Raw genomic sequence first — 18,348 nt, 5'->3', positions numbered from 1 at the left:
ACACCGACCGCGTAGAGGTAGCCGGGCAAAAAAAAAAAAAAGTGATCCAGTTTGTGCAGACGCAGGCGCGTATAACTTTACTCCGTATTTGAAGTAGTAGCTTAGCGCAAATGAAACCACGGACTCAAGGAAGACAGACAAAGACAAGCGCCTTGTGTTCGTGGTTTTATTTGCGCTAAGCTACTACTTCAAATATGGACGACCAACTAGCCCAACAGTCAACTCTTCTAACTTTACTCCTGTCGCAGGCTTGTCGACTTTACAAGGTCCTCTGGGAACTGTTTTCTTTCTCAAGGTGTCTTGCCAATCGGCGCGAGCCAAATTTGATTAGCGAGCGAACCATCCGTAGTATAATTCGCAGCACGGAGTGTCTGAGAAAAATTTTACGATATGCAGATGCGGGTGCCAGTGTCCTTACGAGAGCTGAAACTATGACGGGGGAGCCAGTGAGGGAGTGATAGCAATATTACATCAGTTTACCCAAAGTTGGACATCCTGGCTTCAGACGACTTCGTTACTTTTGTAAATTGATCTTGAACAAATTATTGTGTCATAAGAGCAAACGATACGTAATCATCCGCGTGCGCAAAAGACTTACTGCTCTCATGCGATTATATAAATATAATTTCTCGAACATTTAGAAAGATAAAGCGTAATAAATTATGCCGCAAGAATGTGTAAAGCAACAAGCATAAAGATTAGACAAATTTTCAATCAGCTTATTTGAATTTCTTTCTCTTTTTTTGCAGTAGAAACTGGGGTTGAAAACGAAAACAGCCGTCTCAACGACTGCTTGAGAGCCCTCACCAACTTTTCAGAACAAGCAATGTCCGCAACGACAGTGTCTACAGAGATGTGATACTGTACATTCAAACGACAGAACATGGCATATATTGCAGATTCGTAAAGGTGACATTAAATAACTTGCACAGCTCAGCCGTGAAAAGCGTAGTAAATAACTACAGTGATGAGCACAGGAAATATCAAACTTCATAGCGAAGTTATGCAGACGTAAGTCAATGTAATATATACGCAATATTCTCTGATAGCAGAACTACTTCAGTGCCACAGGTCCCTCTAGTAATCATTGTTGGAAACTAGGTCATCCACGGGCGCATCAACCACTGTAGGTGAAGATGCAAGCTACTTTTCTGCACGAAGTTTCAGTGTGTCCCATGTAAACTTTCATTAAAGTTGTGATCGAGGTGAACATCTCCACCAGCATCAGATCAAGGGCTGTGAACCAGGCAGGCTGTTCTAAAGAGAAGCATTTTCAAACAGCCATTTTAATTTGTACCTCAACAGAATGAGAAAGGATTCCTCTCCTTGATTCGTGTAGTTCTGTTTGTAGTACTACAGTCGGTCCTTCCGTTAAAGTCAATTCACGGACAGCTCAGACCTACCCCGTACTGGGTCACACCGTGCTTTACTATGCATGACAAAAGTAGCGCTTCCCTGGCCATCTCGCATTTCCAGTCGCTTTATTACGGTATATTTTGGGTGAAGTGAACTAAATTTGTTGCCACAGTCTTCTAGACGTTAACACTAATTTATTGTGTTATCGCTGCATTCGGGACCTACCCATGCCACACACTGCTGAGACCTTGCGTGTCTGGAGTTTGGACGCAAGGCAACCGCCCGAGCGAATCGGCAACATGGCATGGCTAACCAAAACAGGAAAGGGCGGCAGGTAAGCGGCATGCAAAATGTGGAACTTTCGTCAAACATTACTATAGCGTGTTGAACGTCAGCCATCAAACTTAAATTTGGTAGCGCACCCTCGCTCTGAGTCCCTCCTTCTTGCCGACCCAAATACATTATTGAGCAGCACTGGAAGCAAAGCCAATGTAGTACGTCCGATGTTGGACCAGCGTGTTTCTAATGTGGACCCAATTTAGCCAACACTGGCCCTTCTTCCTGAGTTTCCAGAACTGCTACTGTAACTACTTCGATGCTTGTTACTTCACAGAATCACGACACAAAATCCTAATTGAAATAAGTAAAATGGGTCAAAATAATAAAGACAATTGAATTGATTAATATAGTCTGCGAAGGGATGCATCCTAGACCTGAAGCCTTTAACTAACGTTTCGACAAGGATACATGTTGTTGCCCGACAAAGGCGTGTTAGCTCCAGGCAGAGGAAGCTTCATTTGCTGGCAGCCCACTGTTGATAGCGCACGCGTAGAAAGCCCGCCGCCCCCTCCTTCCGCACCATCCTTTACAACACAGCCCCTGCCTCTCCACGCTTGGCTGCCCCCGACTGGCAGGACGGGATAAACGAATGCGTCCGTGTCACGCAAACCCCGTCCGCGTATATGGGCGAGGGAGTGCGAAACAAGAAAGCGCATCCTCTGGTGCGTAAACAGGCACCTGCGTCGTCTCCCAAGTTCTGTGCACCAGCGCGAGACCTTGGAAGCCTGGAACCACCAGTGAGCTTTAATTTAGTGGTCGAGTGTGAGCGAACAAGGGAAGGCCTCACAACCTGGAGCCAACGTTTCGACAGTGGTACTCGTGTTCGTCATGGAACCGCGATGAAGACGAGTTAGGTGATCGGCGATTTGCTTTAGGGATTTAGCGTTTTGGTGACAAGTTTTATCGAAGAGAGTCTAAGTGATCAACAGCGGCGGAACAAAGTAAGCCTTAGGTCGAAGTCAACGTTTCGACAAGGGAATTGTCTACGACAGGTTTCCCCGACGAAGACAAGTTCTAGTGAATTGTGACTAACTTTAACGCTTTAGTGACAAGTTTTAGTGAAAAGAGTTTTTTTATGCGAAGCATATTACGAGGGCTCAACCCAGCTCCTCAGGCGCGGCGGTGACCATGAAATCACGTGACACCGTGACGTCACGACAGAGGAGAAGTGGCTTTGGCTCAACTCTTGCAAGACGGGCTGGGTGGGAATCGAACCAGGGTCTCCGGAGTGTGGGACGGAGACGCTACCACTGAGCCACGAGTACAACGCTTCAAAGCGGTACAAAAGCGCCTCTAGTGAATGCGGTGTTGCCTTAGAAACGCGCTGTTTCTAAGGCGTGCGTCTCTTGCTCAGGCGCACATTTCGTTGCCGCGCCGAACGCTGCTTTGCTCGACGCTCACCGCGTCCAATGCGGGGCGCGTAGTCGCTGCCCTGTAGCCCATTGTCTTACACCCCTTGGCGGGTCGACGGGAACGCTGTCGCGTTCCACTCTTGAAGGCGAAGAAGTAATGCATGAGTTGTTTCTTCGTCTATCCGAACCAAATATAGCCAAGCAACAGCAGTTCACCAGGCTAAACAGTGGTTCAACAACTAAAATAAAGGCTAGTATGCTTCGCATCCTGGGCTTAACCTTACCTAAGCCACAGCCATTTTTTTTTTTGTAATCAACAGTGACCCATGAAGGTAGGTCTCAAGTTCGAAGCAACGTTCCCACATGAGGACTCATCTCTGTCACGGGACCCTGACAAACCCTTTGTCCTTACTTTGTCCAAAAGCCTGCTCTGGGCGGTTCGCTATCCCTTGACGATTGTTCAACGAACGTGTCATTCCTTTTTGTGTTCTACTTGTTGCGTTGGCGTTTTTATTGCTTTGGCGTTGTGCCTTTCTGTTCCTTGTTGCTACTGGGGTTGCCTTCTCACTCAAGAGATGCTTCCAGAAAACCCAACCAATCTACACACTTTCAGAGCACACAGAATAGGCAATGAACTAAGCAGAATGGCCGGGGAAGGTGCAAATGATGTGCTGAATCCATTGTACTTGCAGGATGTTTGTCTCAAGTTTCCATCTTACTCCAAATCGCTGTCTTTTTTAGAGAGTTTCAGTAATCTAGACCATCATTCCGTGGGCAAGAACATCTTGCTACAAGCGTAGAGCATGTTCAAGGCCGAGTGTTACCGTATTATCATCATGGGATGACACGCAATGGCGGAAGCGCTGAAACTGTTATTTCTTTCATGCTCACATTCCTTTCGATGACTACAGCACATGTCTCCATTATAGTATTTTCATTGATTTGTGCGGTTCCTCGCTATCTGTGCTTAACCCGCCACGTTATGTTTTTTTTTCTTCGCGGCACAGCGTGGAAGAAGCTAAGGGTATCAAGAAGACCCGATAGCTTGACGCGAACTGAATAAAGCAAAGGACAGACAAATGGACACCACACACTCATAATTATTATTTCGCATCCGTTACCAGACGGCACACTATGATGGTCAAGCGAAAGTATGATGAAATTAGGGGAACTAACAGCCTGCGGAACCGTAAGTTAACGCGCATAAATGTTCAGATTGGCCTGCCCACACCCAGGCACCTCGAAGTATTTATCTCGCATACGGAATATTTTCCATTTTTTTTAAGAAGCCTCGCCTTAAGGCATAATGTTCGGCGTTTAATATATGAGTGATGTAAGACCCGCGCTGTGTGTGGATTCAAGCCGTGTTTTGCAGTATCTGTTGTCTTGTACTCAGCGATTAGAGCTGGGTACGCAGCAAAAGGCGAGCATCTACTGCAACCGTAATGTATAGGGACACTTCGAGGCACCTTGGACACAAAGCCTTCAACTGCCCCGACGCCCGGTGACGTGACCGCAGACCGATGAGCAACGTAGATAAGGGGAATGCCGCAGCAAGGTGGCAAATCTAACAGATTTGCTGTATTCAGTGTTGTTGCGCTTCTAGTTGTCAAATAACTCAATATCGCCCTACGATCAACCAGCCTCCTTGTTTATTCCCATAGTACAACGGCCCCAGTAAGGCGTTGTTCCTGGCACCAGCAGCCCAAATTTTACTTCGACTGCGAAGCTTTATTCTGAGGAAAACCGTACGAGTTTCTACTCTCTAGCGCACAGGATAGCTTCCCTTTCTCCTGAACTTCCCCCACTTTGCCTAATTCCCAACGAGTGAATTGCAATATTCTTGTTGCAGAACAACATTTCATATTGGAATACACACATCATGAGTAATTGTTGCTTAAGAACGAATTCGGTGTTCCTTCTCATATAAATATCTCACGACTGGACATTGCACGATGACACACGCAGACAATGAAAAAAAAAACTAATGTTCAAAATTCTATGTATAGCTTATTCTCCAAACAGAGTTTATCAAAATACTGTTTAAGCGTGTACATTCAACGGGTCCTACGCGTGGGAACGCGGAAAAGTAAGAATGGGAACGCGACGAAACATGGTGCAGTGGTGGTCAGTGGTCAGTGGTAGTTACGCAAAGCCCTTTTGCTATCTCTGCGGCCGAACGTAAGAACAAGAACAACGACTGTTCACGAAACGCTGCGCAGAACTAATCCGGCTGCTCGACGGGTAAAAGTATACGAGGCGCCGGTATGGGCCAAAGCATGGTGACGTGTGTGCATAAAACGGTGGTGCAGTGGCGGGTGCCGGCAGGTGTGTGCCCAGCGGACCGTTACTCACCCCTGAATTCTCGCAGTGAGTCAGACGACGGTGTGGAGGCCCTCCTGTCCCGCAGGATGCGCACAGAACCGTCGTTCGGGTCGATGGACAGCTGTAGACACCTGCACGAGGGAATAGACTGGATTGGAATGAATTGGCCTCATTTGTTGGCATAACACTACGCGCACAGTACATCGAGAAACACCTGAACCCATGAACAGGGACGGATCCAAAGCAGCCTCAAGGAGGGGAGGGGCAGACATTCCCCCCTAACCCTCTGGATCCCCCAGTGCCCATGCTGCATTTGAATAACTGTGTACTATGTAATGCGGCGTCATTATAAGGATCTGTCCACCTTGCCTTTGATTACATTGCCGCCGAAATTGATCTGCTCTTCAAAGCGTTTTAACCCTTTCTGATCCGAATTTCGTACTTCAAGAAGCAAATTTGTATTCTGTGCAACTAAATCGGGAAGAAAACAAAAATAAATATAAAATATTCTTGATTCAGTCTTTCGTGCTTATGGAGCTGCAAACTTCTAATTTTCAATCACACGTACGTGAAGAATGGGTCCCAGGTATGCAAAGTTTGTTCTCGCGTCGTGCCCAGGACGTCTGACACGCCTTGGGTGGCTGGCCCCAAAGGTTCCGCTCAGACGTCTAACCTCAGCACTGTGCAACTCTTCAAAGCTCTCTAAATTTCAGGAAGAACCAATGAGCGCCCTACATAAGTTATGTAGTTAGGGTTGATGGTGGCTTTGATATCGCGCATTAATTTTCGTTTTGGTTTTCTGCCGTGCTGGATATTCCTTGAAGAGTGTTACACGAGTCCTGCAGGAATCATCATACCGAAAATGGTTGAAACCCTCGCGAAGACACATATCATGCGATAGTATCAGGATCGGCCCACCCACATGCCTTTGATTAGGCAGCCCCCGAGATCGGACCCGCTTATTTTGCGTCCACGCCGACAGCGAAGAATAGTGAGCGTCCTTCATAATGCTCTATGACATTAAACACCTCGCATGTCTCGTAAACCCCATGTTCGGCAACCTGACATTTCCAAGACCGGGAATGGACCGCTCATACTGACCACAACCGCCTTGTCGAATAATATGGTGGGGCCGCCCGCTGAAGACGGGCTACTCGGGCCTTCGTCTGAATGTAAATCTAGTTTCGGAGCAGCTCGCGCGTCATACTGGCATTGCTGCAGAGCATGAAGCTTGACTCGTGGCTCTCAAAGGTCCAGCTTTCACGTCTTCATTCCATATTGCCACCACTCATAACTCACTTTTTTCTGTCCTTCCCCTAATCTTAGCACCGCATATGAAGTTAGAAGAGCAAACACCATTGCCCTCTCTGCCATTTTATTAATAATCATCTCTCTCTCTCTCTCTATCTCTCTCTCTCTCTCTCTCTCTCTCTCTATATATATATATATATATATATATATAGTCATATAATGAGAAGCCAACAAACACTGACACCAAGTACAACATAGGGGAAATTGCAATTGCAATTGCAATTGCAATTCTCGTGACGCCTGCGGCAAAAAGGACGTTCCACGTCCGCCGCCAAGGTCTGTGAGTGGGGGCGCTGGCTAACACTCCCAGGGTTCTACTAGTACACATAAATACCCAAGAAAGTGGATGGGGAAACGGCGCCGCGGTAGCTCAATTGGTAGAGCATCGCACGCGACATGCGAAGGTTGTGGGTTCGGTTCCCACCTGCGGCAAGTTGTTTTTTCATCCACTTTAATTTCCATTAATTTATCATTACTTTATTTCATTTATTAAGCACTTGCAATTTCCCCTATGTTGTACTTGGTGTCAGTGTTTGTTGGCTTCTCATTATATGACTAATAATTACCGGGTCCCTCGGTTAACCCCCTTTCTTCTCGTATATATATATATATATATATATATATATATATATATATATATATATATATATATATATATATATATATATATATATATATATATATATGTTCACATTGAATTTCTGGAACTGTTGGATAAAGCAAGTTACGGGTGAACTGTGCCCTTCAACATTCAGTACACAGCTAAATTATGAGAAGATACGTGAATTTATAATAAAATCGAATAAACTAAGCAAAAGAAAAAGTTATCTTTAAACCACTTTACTGCTTCCCTCACGCCACTTCTTTTTAAGGTCAATTATATCTTCAACTGCATATTAGCACAACTATACGCTGCATTATTATACATATCACGAACGCGACAAAGCGCGTTTCGGGGGAAGGAGAGAGAGAGAGAAAGTTGAGATATAGCATAACCACGATATCGTTTGGCCACAAGAAAACATGGCAACAGCATGAGACTGTGTTGCAGCGTATTCTGCAAGGAGTGGTAACTGCACAGCACGTTTACACGCGGGACCAAATCACACTTGTTCATTCACAAGCAATCACGTCATGCACGTAGGCACTCAAGGAAGTTCCTGTTTAAAGTCGACAGCCGGAACATGACACCACCAGTCTGCTTGCTCTCTTCTTTTTTTTCCCCTTTTTTGCGAGCCTTATAAAGCAGCGCGATTAAGAATACAAGCTGAATCAACTCGGTAAACGTGGTAAGAGAAGGGTTTTCACCGTGCATTGCGGCAACTGCTATGAACGTTTCGCCACACTGCACGCAATTAGCGAAACTTTCCAGTTTTGGTAACATCTCGCGCACGCGTCGTCTGCTAGTGCTGCTTTGACACGTGACGACACGCCGACGTGACGACACGCCGGACGTCGTCCACTTCAACGTCGTATGCAAAGTTACTCGAAGAACGTGCATAGAGGAAAATCTGGGAGCTGTTCGTTCACACTGGTTGCGAAAGTCAGATCACCTGTAGCAACCGGCCTTTTGAAGGAGCAGTCGCAACAATCCACTCTGTGCATCAAATGTAAACGGCGTCACAGTATACATCCTCTGTCATGGTCGGCGCACCACATTGTAAAGAACGATCTGAATAAATGTCAGTTGCCCGGGGGTGATATTGTGGACATCATCAAATTGGGCCAAGCAAAATTCCAGAGTGCGCTGCGTTCGCGTTTTCAGCCAATCAGAGAGACCGTAATCGACCTATGAGCCAATCAGTGATCACAAGATGGCGGATCTGACAATATGCAGGAATTCGTCAGTGTGCTGCTCCGTATTCTGTGCTGAATTGTTCATTGTTTGATTGTACTGCTGCTGAATCAAATGAAGATATCGCCAACAATTATCGTCTGCCGCAGCACTGCATTATGTTGCCAGATTTTTTAAAGAAAATAATTACATGAAGTAAGGCAATTACATCGGCAACGCAGTCTTTGGTGCAAACTAGTCGAACACGACAAACATGGACAGGGCAGGCGCATTCCTGTCCTTCCCTTCGTGCCAATAGTTTGCGCCAAATTATATGTTAGCCATTAAATGAGCCGACTTGTCTACCAAAAAAGTAATCAAGGCAATCGTAGCACACACTGGTTGACCTTCATAGGTAATATGTGCGTGTGATTCCAGTCGAATCACGTTAAGCCGTCCAACTTCCCCAGACAGTGTTCAAAGCACTCAGCGTGTATTTCTGACTCAGGAGCTCGTTTACACGCATAAGCTGACTTCATCTAGCCGTCCATCAAAAAGCAACCACGTCACGTATTCGTACCTAAAGCGGTATCTCTGTATGGAGTTGACAACCGGAATATATTACATCGTGCGTCATCTACTCATGTCGTCTGCTTTACGTCGACTGCTTACGCTCCCGCGAGTTACTACAACGCGGGCAGTGAATCCGAAGCTGAATCAACGTGGTAACGTATTTAGTCCTTAAACTAGCAGGGAGTTCGCTTCGCGATGCTGCGTACAGTCAATTGCGGGAAAGCGTCAGGACACGCCTTGCATCTTTTGCAACGCAGAACCTTCTTTCAGGCACTTGTCGTCTGCAACTTCTTCTTGTGCAGCAGAGCAGACGACGAACGCGCGAAGTTAACATCGTTCACTAACTGACTCTATAAGCACCCGCGTGTGTGTGGAAAAACCATAGTGCTCTCTCAGACACACAAGTTGCAAAAAACCCACGTATACCTTGTGTTCAAAAAAAAGGCGATGCCCTTATTGGCAGACAGTTCCCAGAGCTGCGAATAGTTTGCGACACCTGCGATAGACAGATAACCTGACAGGCGCATTTCGATTGCATCGCTTACGCCGCAGAGAAAAAACGCCAGTTATTTCACTCTCTATGCGCGCGCATCCAGCGTGACCTGTAGTCAAACGAAGGAAATAACCGCAAATGCCTATAAACTGCGTAACAAATAGGAGATTAATGAAGCGAAGGCGAAAAAGAAAGAAGTTGTCAAAAACACTGACGCCTGATCAAAACTCCACGTAACTACCAGGAAGGCCCTTAGTCAACAGCGCCTGACTAAATGTATAGCCATCGCTCCACGTTAAAGGCGAGGTAACTAACCGTCGATGTTACAATTGTGAAAGCGTTTTCCGCAGTCGTCGGAATGAATTATAGCTCTTCACCCCATCTGCGGTTGCGACGAGACCATCCATCATCTTTTTATGACATTATTCTCAATTTGATGCTATGAGAAGATCGTTCGTCATTGCGTTAGAAAGATTAGATGACCGGTCACTGTTTGAAAAATGAAACGCAGTAGCATGCGCAAGGCGCTTCAGGTCTCTCTCTCTCTCTCTCTCTCTCTCTCTCTCTCTCTCTATATATATATATATATATATATATATATATATATATATATATATATATATATATATAGTGTGTGTGCGTGTGTTTCTCTATCTGTAACTCTCTATACGTGTGTTTCTGTATCTTTATATCTATGTATTACTATGTGTTCTCTATCTGTGCCTGCGAGTTTCTCTCTCTCTCTCTCTATTTCTGTTTTTCTCCGTCTGTCTGCCAGTTTCTTTTTCTCTCTCACTCTCTCTTTTGATCTCTCTCATGTGCTTATTAATTTGAACACAAACAGTGTATCGCCTTCATATAGACGAAACGACAAAGCCGTATGAAAACGAAGCCTTCTAGACAATTCAAGTATCACAGTCGGAATACATTAATTTTTACACACTAACAGGGTATTAACGCTGCATCTGCCACGTCTGAGCACTGCGTGAACAAAAGCTAAGCAAAGCACGCTTTCAAACACTCGTTATTGTGAGAGGAGTGAACCAATAAAAATAAAAGTCTTCAAACAACGCCTTCGGACAGGCAGAACTATAATGGATTTCGAAACGACGAAAGTATCGGGTTTCCTTTCGTGGCAGATGGCCATCAGCCGCCAACATGTACGTTCGCCGTCCTGGCAACGGAGCGATGCAGTCCGTTAAACCTCCGTTGGCCTCTTGGTTTGATCTATAAAAAAACCCGGCCTGCGATCTCGGACGATGTAATCGTTGTTAATCCTCAGCGTACGTGAGAACACTCCCGTTCGACGACGTTTTCCCGGTGAAACGCCGGTTCTTCCTCTTCTGATTTTTTAGCGGAAACTGCGCACGTCAGAGGGACGGGGGCGCACGCGTTCCGCTGACGTCACTAGCGGGGGGGAAACCTGGCGTCTGCTGCGCGCCGTCTGCTACGCGCAAAGGTGCGGTGCTTCCGCTATGCAAATCTCGTCTGCATGGATGAAGGTCCTACACTCGCCGCGCAATTCATGTCGTCGCCGCTTCAGCCACGCGTCGTGAAGTATGTGTGTACGAGGCGGTGTACGAGCGAAGAAGAAACGCATTATATAGCCGCGTCCGTGCCGAGGCGGGTGTGCGTTAACGGACACCGACGGTGAAGCACGTAGATCGACATGGACAACAATTGGAAATAACGAGGTCCAAACAAATCTCCTCTCTCGTGCTGTGCTTGGAACGTGGCACTGAAGAGGGACCTCATTGGCCTCTGGGGGGAACATTTATATTTTGTGAACTCCCGGAGCCATTTGTCTTATGCGTCAGATTTAGAACTGATGTGTCACTGTATGTATGCTAATATTTGCTTGTAATACTTGATCGTTTTGAGCACAGTTATTATGCCAGGGAAGGAAGGCATAGATAAAGATAGTTAGACAGATAGAAACACAGAGATAAAGAAACATCGAAACACGCGATCGGTGCCAACTACAGTACGTTTCCCTAAATACAGTTCATCATAATACACTGTTCCGTCCTGCGTCTGTCACGTTGAAGCTCTTCGGCTGGAATCTCAGTGTTCGCGAAAATAAACACTGGTTTGTTTATTTATTTATTTATTTATTTGTGTTAACATCCCGAAGGATGATATGGCTTGCGGGAGACCCTGTAGATGAGCACTCCGTATTCATTTCTACTAGCTCAAATTTTGAAGCGTCTCACCGAATCCATGCAGTGCCGTAAAAGCTACGAATCGCTTCATCCAATCCAATTATGGGGTTTTACGTGCCAAAAGCACTTTCTGATTATGAGGCACGCCGTAGTGGAGGACTCCGGAAATTTCGACCACCTGGGGTTCTTTAACGGGCACCTAAGCCTAAGTACCACGTGTGTTTTCGCATTTCGCCCCCATCGAAATGCGGCCGCCCTGGCCGGGATTCCATCCCACGACCTCGTGCTCAGCAGCTTAACACCATAGCCACTGAGCAATCACGGCGGGTGCGTCAGCCAATCAAGAACGAGATGCAGAAAGGTTGGTCCGCTGTCCACCGCTAACCCTTCCGTGCTTAATATTAGCTGAACGAGAGCTTCACCGATGGATTAGCGGCGCACAGTGGCACAATGGACGAGCCCTTCCTCCGATTATCTATCCTCTGTTACTGATGCGATCTGAAGCTTTGACTGAGCTGCACAGAATTTGATAAGATGAGAGTGTAAGCGGAAATACGTGGACGTGTTTGCGTGCGGCCTCCACCGGAACACAGCAGCCGCGGTCGGTAATCGAACCCTCGCCCTCGTGCCCAACAACAGATAGTCAAATTCAGTGCAGTGGGTACAGCCACTTTATTAAACGGAGTTGGCACAGAAGACAGTTCGCACTTTCTTGAATGAGCGACAAAGGGTAAGGCTCGATGCAGAAATGACCAGCAGAAGTAGCTTTATCCAAAGACTTGCTTCATTAATTCTTTAAAGACATTCAACAGTGGAAGAAACAATGGAGACGTAATAAAAGTCAGAAAGAACGACACCGCAGGCCTGTTTTATGCGAAGCATATTACTAGAGCTCAACCCAGCTCCTCAGGCGCGGCAGTGTTGCCTTCAATGCCACGTGACACCGTGACGTCACGACAGAGTAGAAACGGGGCTCCAACTCGCGCCGTCGCTCGAGAGCTCAACCCAGCTCCTCAGGCGCGGCGGTGTCGCCTTCAATACCACGTGACACCGTGACGTCACGACAGAGGAGAAACGGGGCTCCAACTCGCGCCGTCGTTCGCGGCGTCGCCCCCCGCATCGGACGCGGTGAGCGTCGAGCAACGCAGCGTTCGGCGCGACAACGAAATGTGCGCCTGAGCAAGCGCCGCACGCCTGAGCCGACGCCGACGACACCGGCTTCTCTGCGACACGAGCTCCTTAACGCTGTCGCGTTAAAATAAAGGCTAGTATGCTTCGCATCCTGGGCTTAACCTTAGCCAAGCCACAGGCATTTTTTCCCGGGATGTCAGTGAAGACACACAAAAATTGGAAGAATAGCTGGGAATCATTGTGAAACAACACACAGAACACAACTCCACGGTCGACACTTTATAGAGCGTTCTACGGAGTTACGACGGGTGATATTCTGCGAAAGCACGGTCAAGTCTTCAAGCTGTTTGTTTGTCGCCTAGGAGGTAGACATACAACCACTATAATTGCAGAAACCTGGTCGCACGCGATGTTTAAGCGTCAGAAGCGAAGGAAATTTGTTCCCGTCCAAGAAGTCGGCGGGAAAAAAAATGAAAGCTACATGACTGTAGTTTAGCGCATGCTTCGCTCTGCCGCCTAAAATTTCCTGAAGCGACTCGCTCTCCCTTCCACCTGTCTCTCTCTCTCTTTTTTAGTTTCTTTCCTCTGATAGTGGCAAGAGCAATGCCGAACTAATTACTCTCGCATTCCGCCGGGACGGTTACGAGGCATAATTACACCGCAGCGCCGCCCCTCGGGCTTCTCTTATACAGAACTTGTTCTGCGCTCCCGTCGAGTGTTTCGACGTATTCACTCACAAACAACTCGCCGAACTTGTTTCAGTGCACCTTCTTCGAGTGCGTGGCGCATTCAAAAACTACACAGCTCCACTACAGACGAAGCTAAAAAACTTCCAGATTAGCAGGATCCCAGCGGTATACGATTAAGATAGAAGGAATGGCTATAGAGAATACTGCTGCATTTTGGGCCTTTCTATACCTTCGAAAGTGGAGAACCGTACAGAAAGAAACAGAAATATGTCTTAACACCTCGTGATACGTAACACGGGTGATTCCGCGCTGTGACGTCTGTTAATTATAAGCTGCGTCTTCTGAGACTCCGGCAGTCCAAGGTTCGTTCAGATTCTGCAGTTCGGTTATACGCTCTAGGCCACTCATGTCCGTATACTTAACTAGCTACACTCTTATTTCTGATCACTCACGGAGGTAATTTAGGTATCTCGACAAGCAAGAAACCGGTCTCCTATAGAATAGGCGCTAACGTATATTTATGACGCTTGGAGTGCGTCGATGCACCGAACCTGCCCGTTCCTTCGCACGATTATATCGCGTTGACGTCACCCATCCAAAGAGCCTGCAGGAATGAGAACCTGTAACCCTTAGTTACTCCCTTGTGATTCGCCGTCTAATTGGACTAGATAACAGCCGCGCAGAATGCGCATTTGGAAAGCGCCCCGCGAGCCAAGATGGCGAGAGTCCCATTACAGGAGCAGACGTGCATGTGACCAAGAATACCTTATATATATTGGCAGAGCACGCTCATTCGAGGTGCGCGGGAACGCTAGGCCGCAATAAAATTGTCCGGTATCTAGCGAAAAAAAAAAAGCTCCTTAACTTATTGCACGAGCAGTTGGTTTCTTCCATTCGCTTTTCAGTGCTATCAGTTGATTGGCAGAGGGTTTTGGCTTGTAAGTATATGCGTATTATCCTGCACAGAATACTGCAATGCCGGAACAACCGACACCTAGGCGTAAGCAGGAGTACTACTGGTGGCGCCGTCTCGTGGTATGGAATTCAACCAGAGCGCATCGAGCTTGTCATTGCAAGGACGCACTATGCGGTGCGCTTAGCTACTGCCGTAATTATGTCGGCGGCAACATAATCATGAACCTGGTGGAACTAAGAGTCGCTAGGTGCCGTTGCCGGCGCTGGTGCTGTTGCCTTATTTACCCCTATCCAGCGTTACGTTATTCCCCAAACGTTAGCACTGTATGTATGATACGAACATGCTTGAACTCCCTAGTACACCCCGGACGAAAACCATAAGTATGGTTCTTCTTTTCTTTTTTTTTGCTTTCTTCCTTCACCATGTTCTTTCTCCTTGGTTTGTTGACGTTGTGGCTTTTCCTAAGCCGCTACACTGTTCTCGTGCTTCGGTATTCCGGGGCTCAAGATCGCGGATGTCAATAATTTGAACTGAATTTGTTTACAGACAGACATTAGCGGTTGCACCGAGTAAACAAGGAAAGCGAGCCCACATTAACGAATGCTGCTGAGCAAAGGCCTCGGGGCAGTCCGTCGCTCCGATCGTGCACTTGACGCGATCGGTCCGTTGTCTCCCAAGTCTCAGTCCACGCCGCCCGCTCAGCCGTGCACGTTCTGATCAACCCCCAGCCGCTCGATCATGTGTCCGGGCTCCATATAACTCACCGCCCGCTCAGCCGCTCACGTTCTCCACCCTCAGCCGCGCGACCATGTGTCCGGGGTCCATATAACTCACACCGGTGGTGGGCTCCACTCGAACCACCCCAGCCGCCTCGGCCCGACCCAAAACACTCCCCCAAAAAACTGCCTTCTCCAGACCCGCGCGATTTATGGCGCTCGCCAGAACCAGTGCTCGAGGACTCCTGCCGCTAGCCTTTTTCACCAGACCACGTTCGGCCACCGCCTTCCAAAAGCAGGCGTTCTCAGGGAAGCGGCTCGGGTGCGAGCCAACATCACAACATTGCAAGGCAACGGATGCACAAACACAGGCAGAACCCCAGAGAAGACGAGAATGCGTACGTGAGTTAACCAAGGCGAACAATCACAACGACCTTACACCATCCAGCACAGCCACCTTGTGGATTGCGTTCTGTTAGGCTCAAAGTGAACCCGCGTCGCACCGTCGCCTCACCGCAGTCGTATACATACAGTATACTTAACGCATTTCAATACCGTTCACATATTCGTTCATACACTCATGCGGAATAGTACGTTGTGCGCCGACGAAAGGAAACCAGGAGAGAGGTATGGCCGGTCACATATTGCTAATGTGTAGCGTTTGAGGGGTGCCTGAGTGTGTATGACGAGTCAGGGAGAGAGAGAAGGAAAGACGGCTGGGTCGTGTACTTGCGTCACCGTTAAGACGCACATCTGCATGGGGAAAGCCAAGTCGTGAATGTGCGGAAGTCTAGTAACGATGACGTCATGAAGAACGCCTGTCACCGAGGCGCCGTCTGAGACAACAGGTACGTTGTGCGAATCGGTTCACGTCGAACTATCTCGCACATATCGCTGAGCGGTTTCATGAGGCGTTCTGACGTCATTACGGCGCTCCTTTCACGTAGCTTGCGACACGAGTATAGATAACGCACGCGCGCGCACTAACGCACACACGTCGCCGCTGGAACAGCGTAACAATCACAAAGTTCTCACATCGAGATGGCTATAGCGATGTCGAAGCCTGGCTGCGAATAACCTTCTAATGTAATGTATCGTCTTGGTGGTCGTCGCAGTATAAATACGCCATTTTGATTAGGTTACTATGGTTTACACATACCGCGGTGGCTTGAATAACTTTCAACATGACCTCGTGCTGACAATCCTCTACGGGCGCCTGCTAAACACTTATTATGGTTGCATTTTCAGTGACTCTTTTGCTGCACGTAAAAATGAAAAAAAAAAGATAGTCCTCGCTTTGTGATCTGCTGCAGTCAGGAACACGTCTCGAAGGGCCTATTGTGTTTCGGCCTTTTATGTGATCGACGCTACGCCATATCAGTATGTCTCAGGGAATCGCTATGCTTTACAACAAACATTCGGTATAACGAAACTCGGTAAAGCGATGCTCGGTGTAGTGAACTTCAAGGTCAGCTGCACCGACTAGGCATGATCCTGGACATTGCCAGCAGGTAAAGCTGGGTTCCCCCTTTGTTCTTCTCCCTTCTGGTGAGTTTTCCCGACTACAAATTGACATTCGAAAATCAAGTCGTAATGCCAATCGAATTCTTTCGCCTGGGCTGGCGCTTCTTGCGATGGGGACAATTTCATTGCAAGTAGTTGAACAATTTTGGAAATATTCATGATTTCAAAAATTCATGATTCATGAATTCATGATTCATGATTCAAATATTCAAATATTCATGAACATTTTTGGAAAATTCATGATTTTTTTTCTTCGGGCATCTTTTATATCGTTGTGTATTGTTCCTTCCTACACTTGCGCTAGACCTTATCTGTTACGACGAACGTGAGCTATATTCCAACCGCAGAAGAATGTCGCATTCCCTCCGGCTCCAGATTAGATAGATAGATAGATAGATAGATAGATAGATAGATAGATAGATAGATAGATAGATAGATAGATAGATAGATAGATAGATAGATAGATAGATAGATAGATAGATAGATAGATAACTATGATGATGATGATGATGATGATGATGATGATGATGATGATGATGATGATGATGTGGTTGTTTTTTCGGATAGGGATAACCTGTTTTCGGGAAGAGGTTTAAAATAGCTCGCGCAAGGCACAGTACAACCAAATTACGTATAATCTGTAACATGACTGATACCGCGCATTCAGCAACCGCTGACGGAACTATGTGTTGTGTAGTGGTCCCTAGAAAGGCGCCTGCAACGCGTGTTATCGCTGCAACGAGAGTCGCGAGCGAGCTTCTCCGGTGTCGAGATTACGCCAGGACCGGAAGGGCGCGCGCTCGTTCAACGTGCTGCGCCAGCGACACGATGATCCTCTATATGCATATTTCTCTCGGCTCGCAACTCGACAGGACCGAGCCTGTTGGTCGGCACGTTCTTCGGTACGATCGATAACCTGCGTTTAAGCGATGTTTCAAAAGAGGGCCGCGCTGCCTTCGTAGTTTGTGATGTTTGTGATGTCGGATCGTCCTGTTTGCTGCATCCGCGGTCGTCGCTCCCCAAAGCTGCGCGGTTGACTGTGAATGACCTTGTAGTAGCCTTATCCAGACGGACAATGAACTTTATGTAGATTAGTTTTTTTTTTTTTTATAAATCGGAGTTCACTGACCCGAAGAATGGTGCACGGGCGTTCTTGCCCACTGTCCCCATCGGAATGCGACCATTGCTGCTGCGAGTCGAACCCACGACCTCGTGCCCCGGAGCAGAATATCACGGCCACCGGCCACAGCCGGTGCGTTTTGTTACAAACAGTACAATGTGGCGTTGTAGTAAGACTTTGTAATATTGTAGACAGACAGACGAACTATTCTAACACGTACTTTTTTTAAATAAGAGGTGTGTTCATATTTGCATGTGTGTTACAATCGTAAGTTATTCTGCCGTCTGAAGAAAGCGACGTTCGAAGACATCGCAAGGTGAGTCCATGGTACGTGGGATGCCCTGCCGCAGACGATAGTTGCGGGAGCCTCCGGAAGTTCGGCATTTCTAATGCATTAAAGGGAACCTAAGATAGCTTTCTGTGGTCAGTCGACAGCGAAAAGGAGGTGTGGTCAGACTCCGATAGCCCCTAGCCACTAATATCCAGCTGTGTTCCTGTCTGCGCGCCTTTGTGTATGTTCCATATGTTTCATAATATCGTTCCAACACGGTACGCGTCGACTGAGGT

At 47.2% G+C, this 18,348-nt stretch overlaps 1 protein-coding gene across 1 annotated transcript in view; it reads right to left on the bottom strand.

The window, feature by feature from the left end:
• Positions 1 to 18,348, bottom strand: part of LOC139049059 (mannan-binding lectin serine protease 1-like) — a 59,512-nt gene that overhangs the window by 39,261 nt on the left and 1,903 nt on the right. Inside the window, exon 2 of the mRNA XM_070524233.1 lies at positions 5,403 to 5,503. Within this exon, the coding sequence (XP_070380334.1) occupies positions 5,403 to 5,503 (101 nt within the window). The remainder of the gene's footprint in view (positions 1 to 5,402; positions 5,504 to 18,348) is intronic.

Source organism: Dermacentor albipictus, chromosome 8, assembly GCF_038994185.2.
Source record: "Dermacentor albipictus isolate Rhodes 1998 colony chromosome 8, USDA_Dalb.pri_finalv2, whole genome shotgun sequence".
NCBI lineage: Eukaryota > Metazoa > Arthropoda > Arachnida > Ixodida > Ixodidae > Dermacentor > Dermacentor albipictus.
The sequence above is the reverse complement of the archived record's forward strand: the minus strand, read 5'-3'. Positions and strand labels throughout refer to the sequence as shown.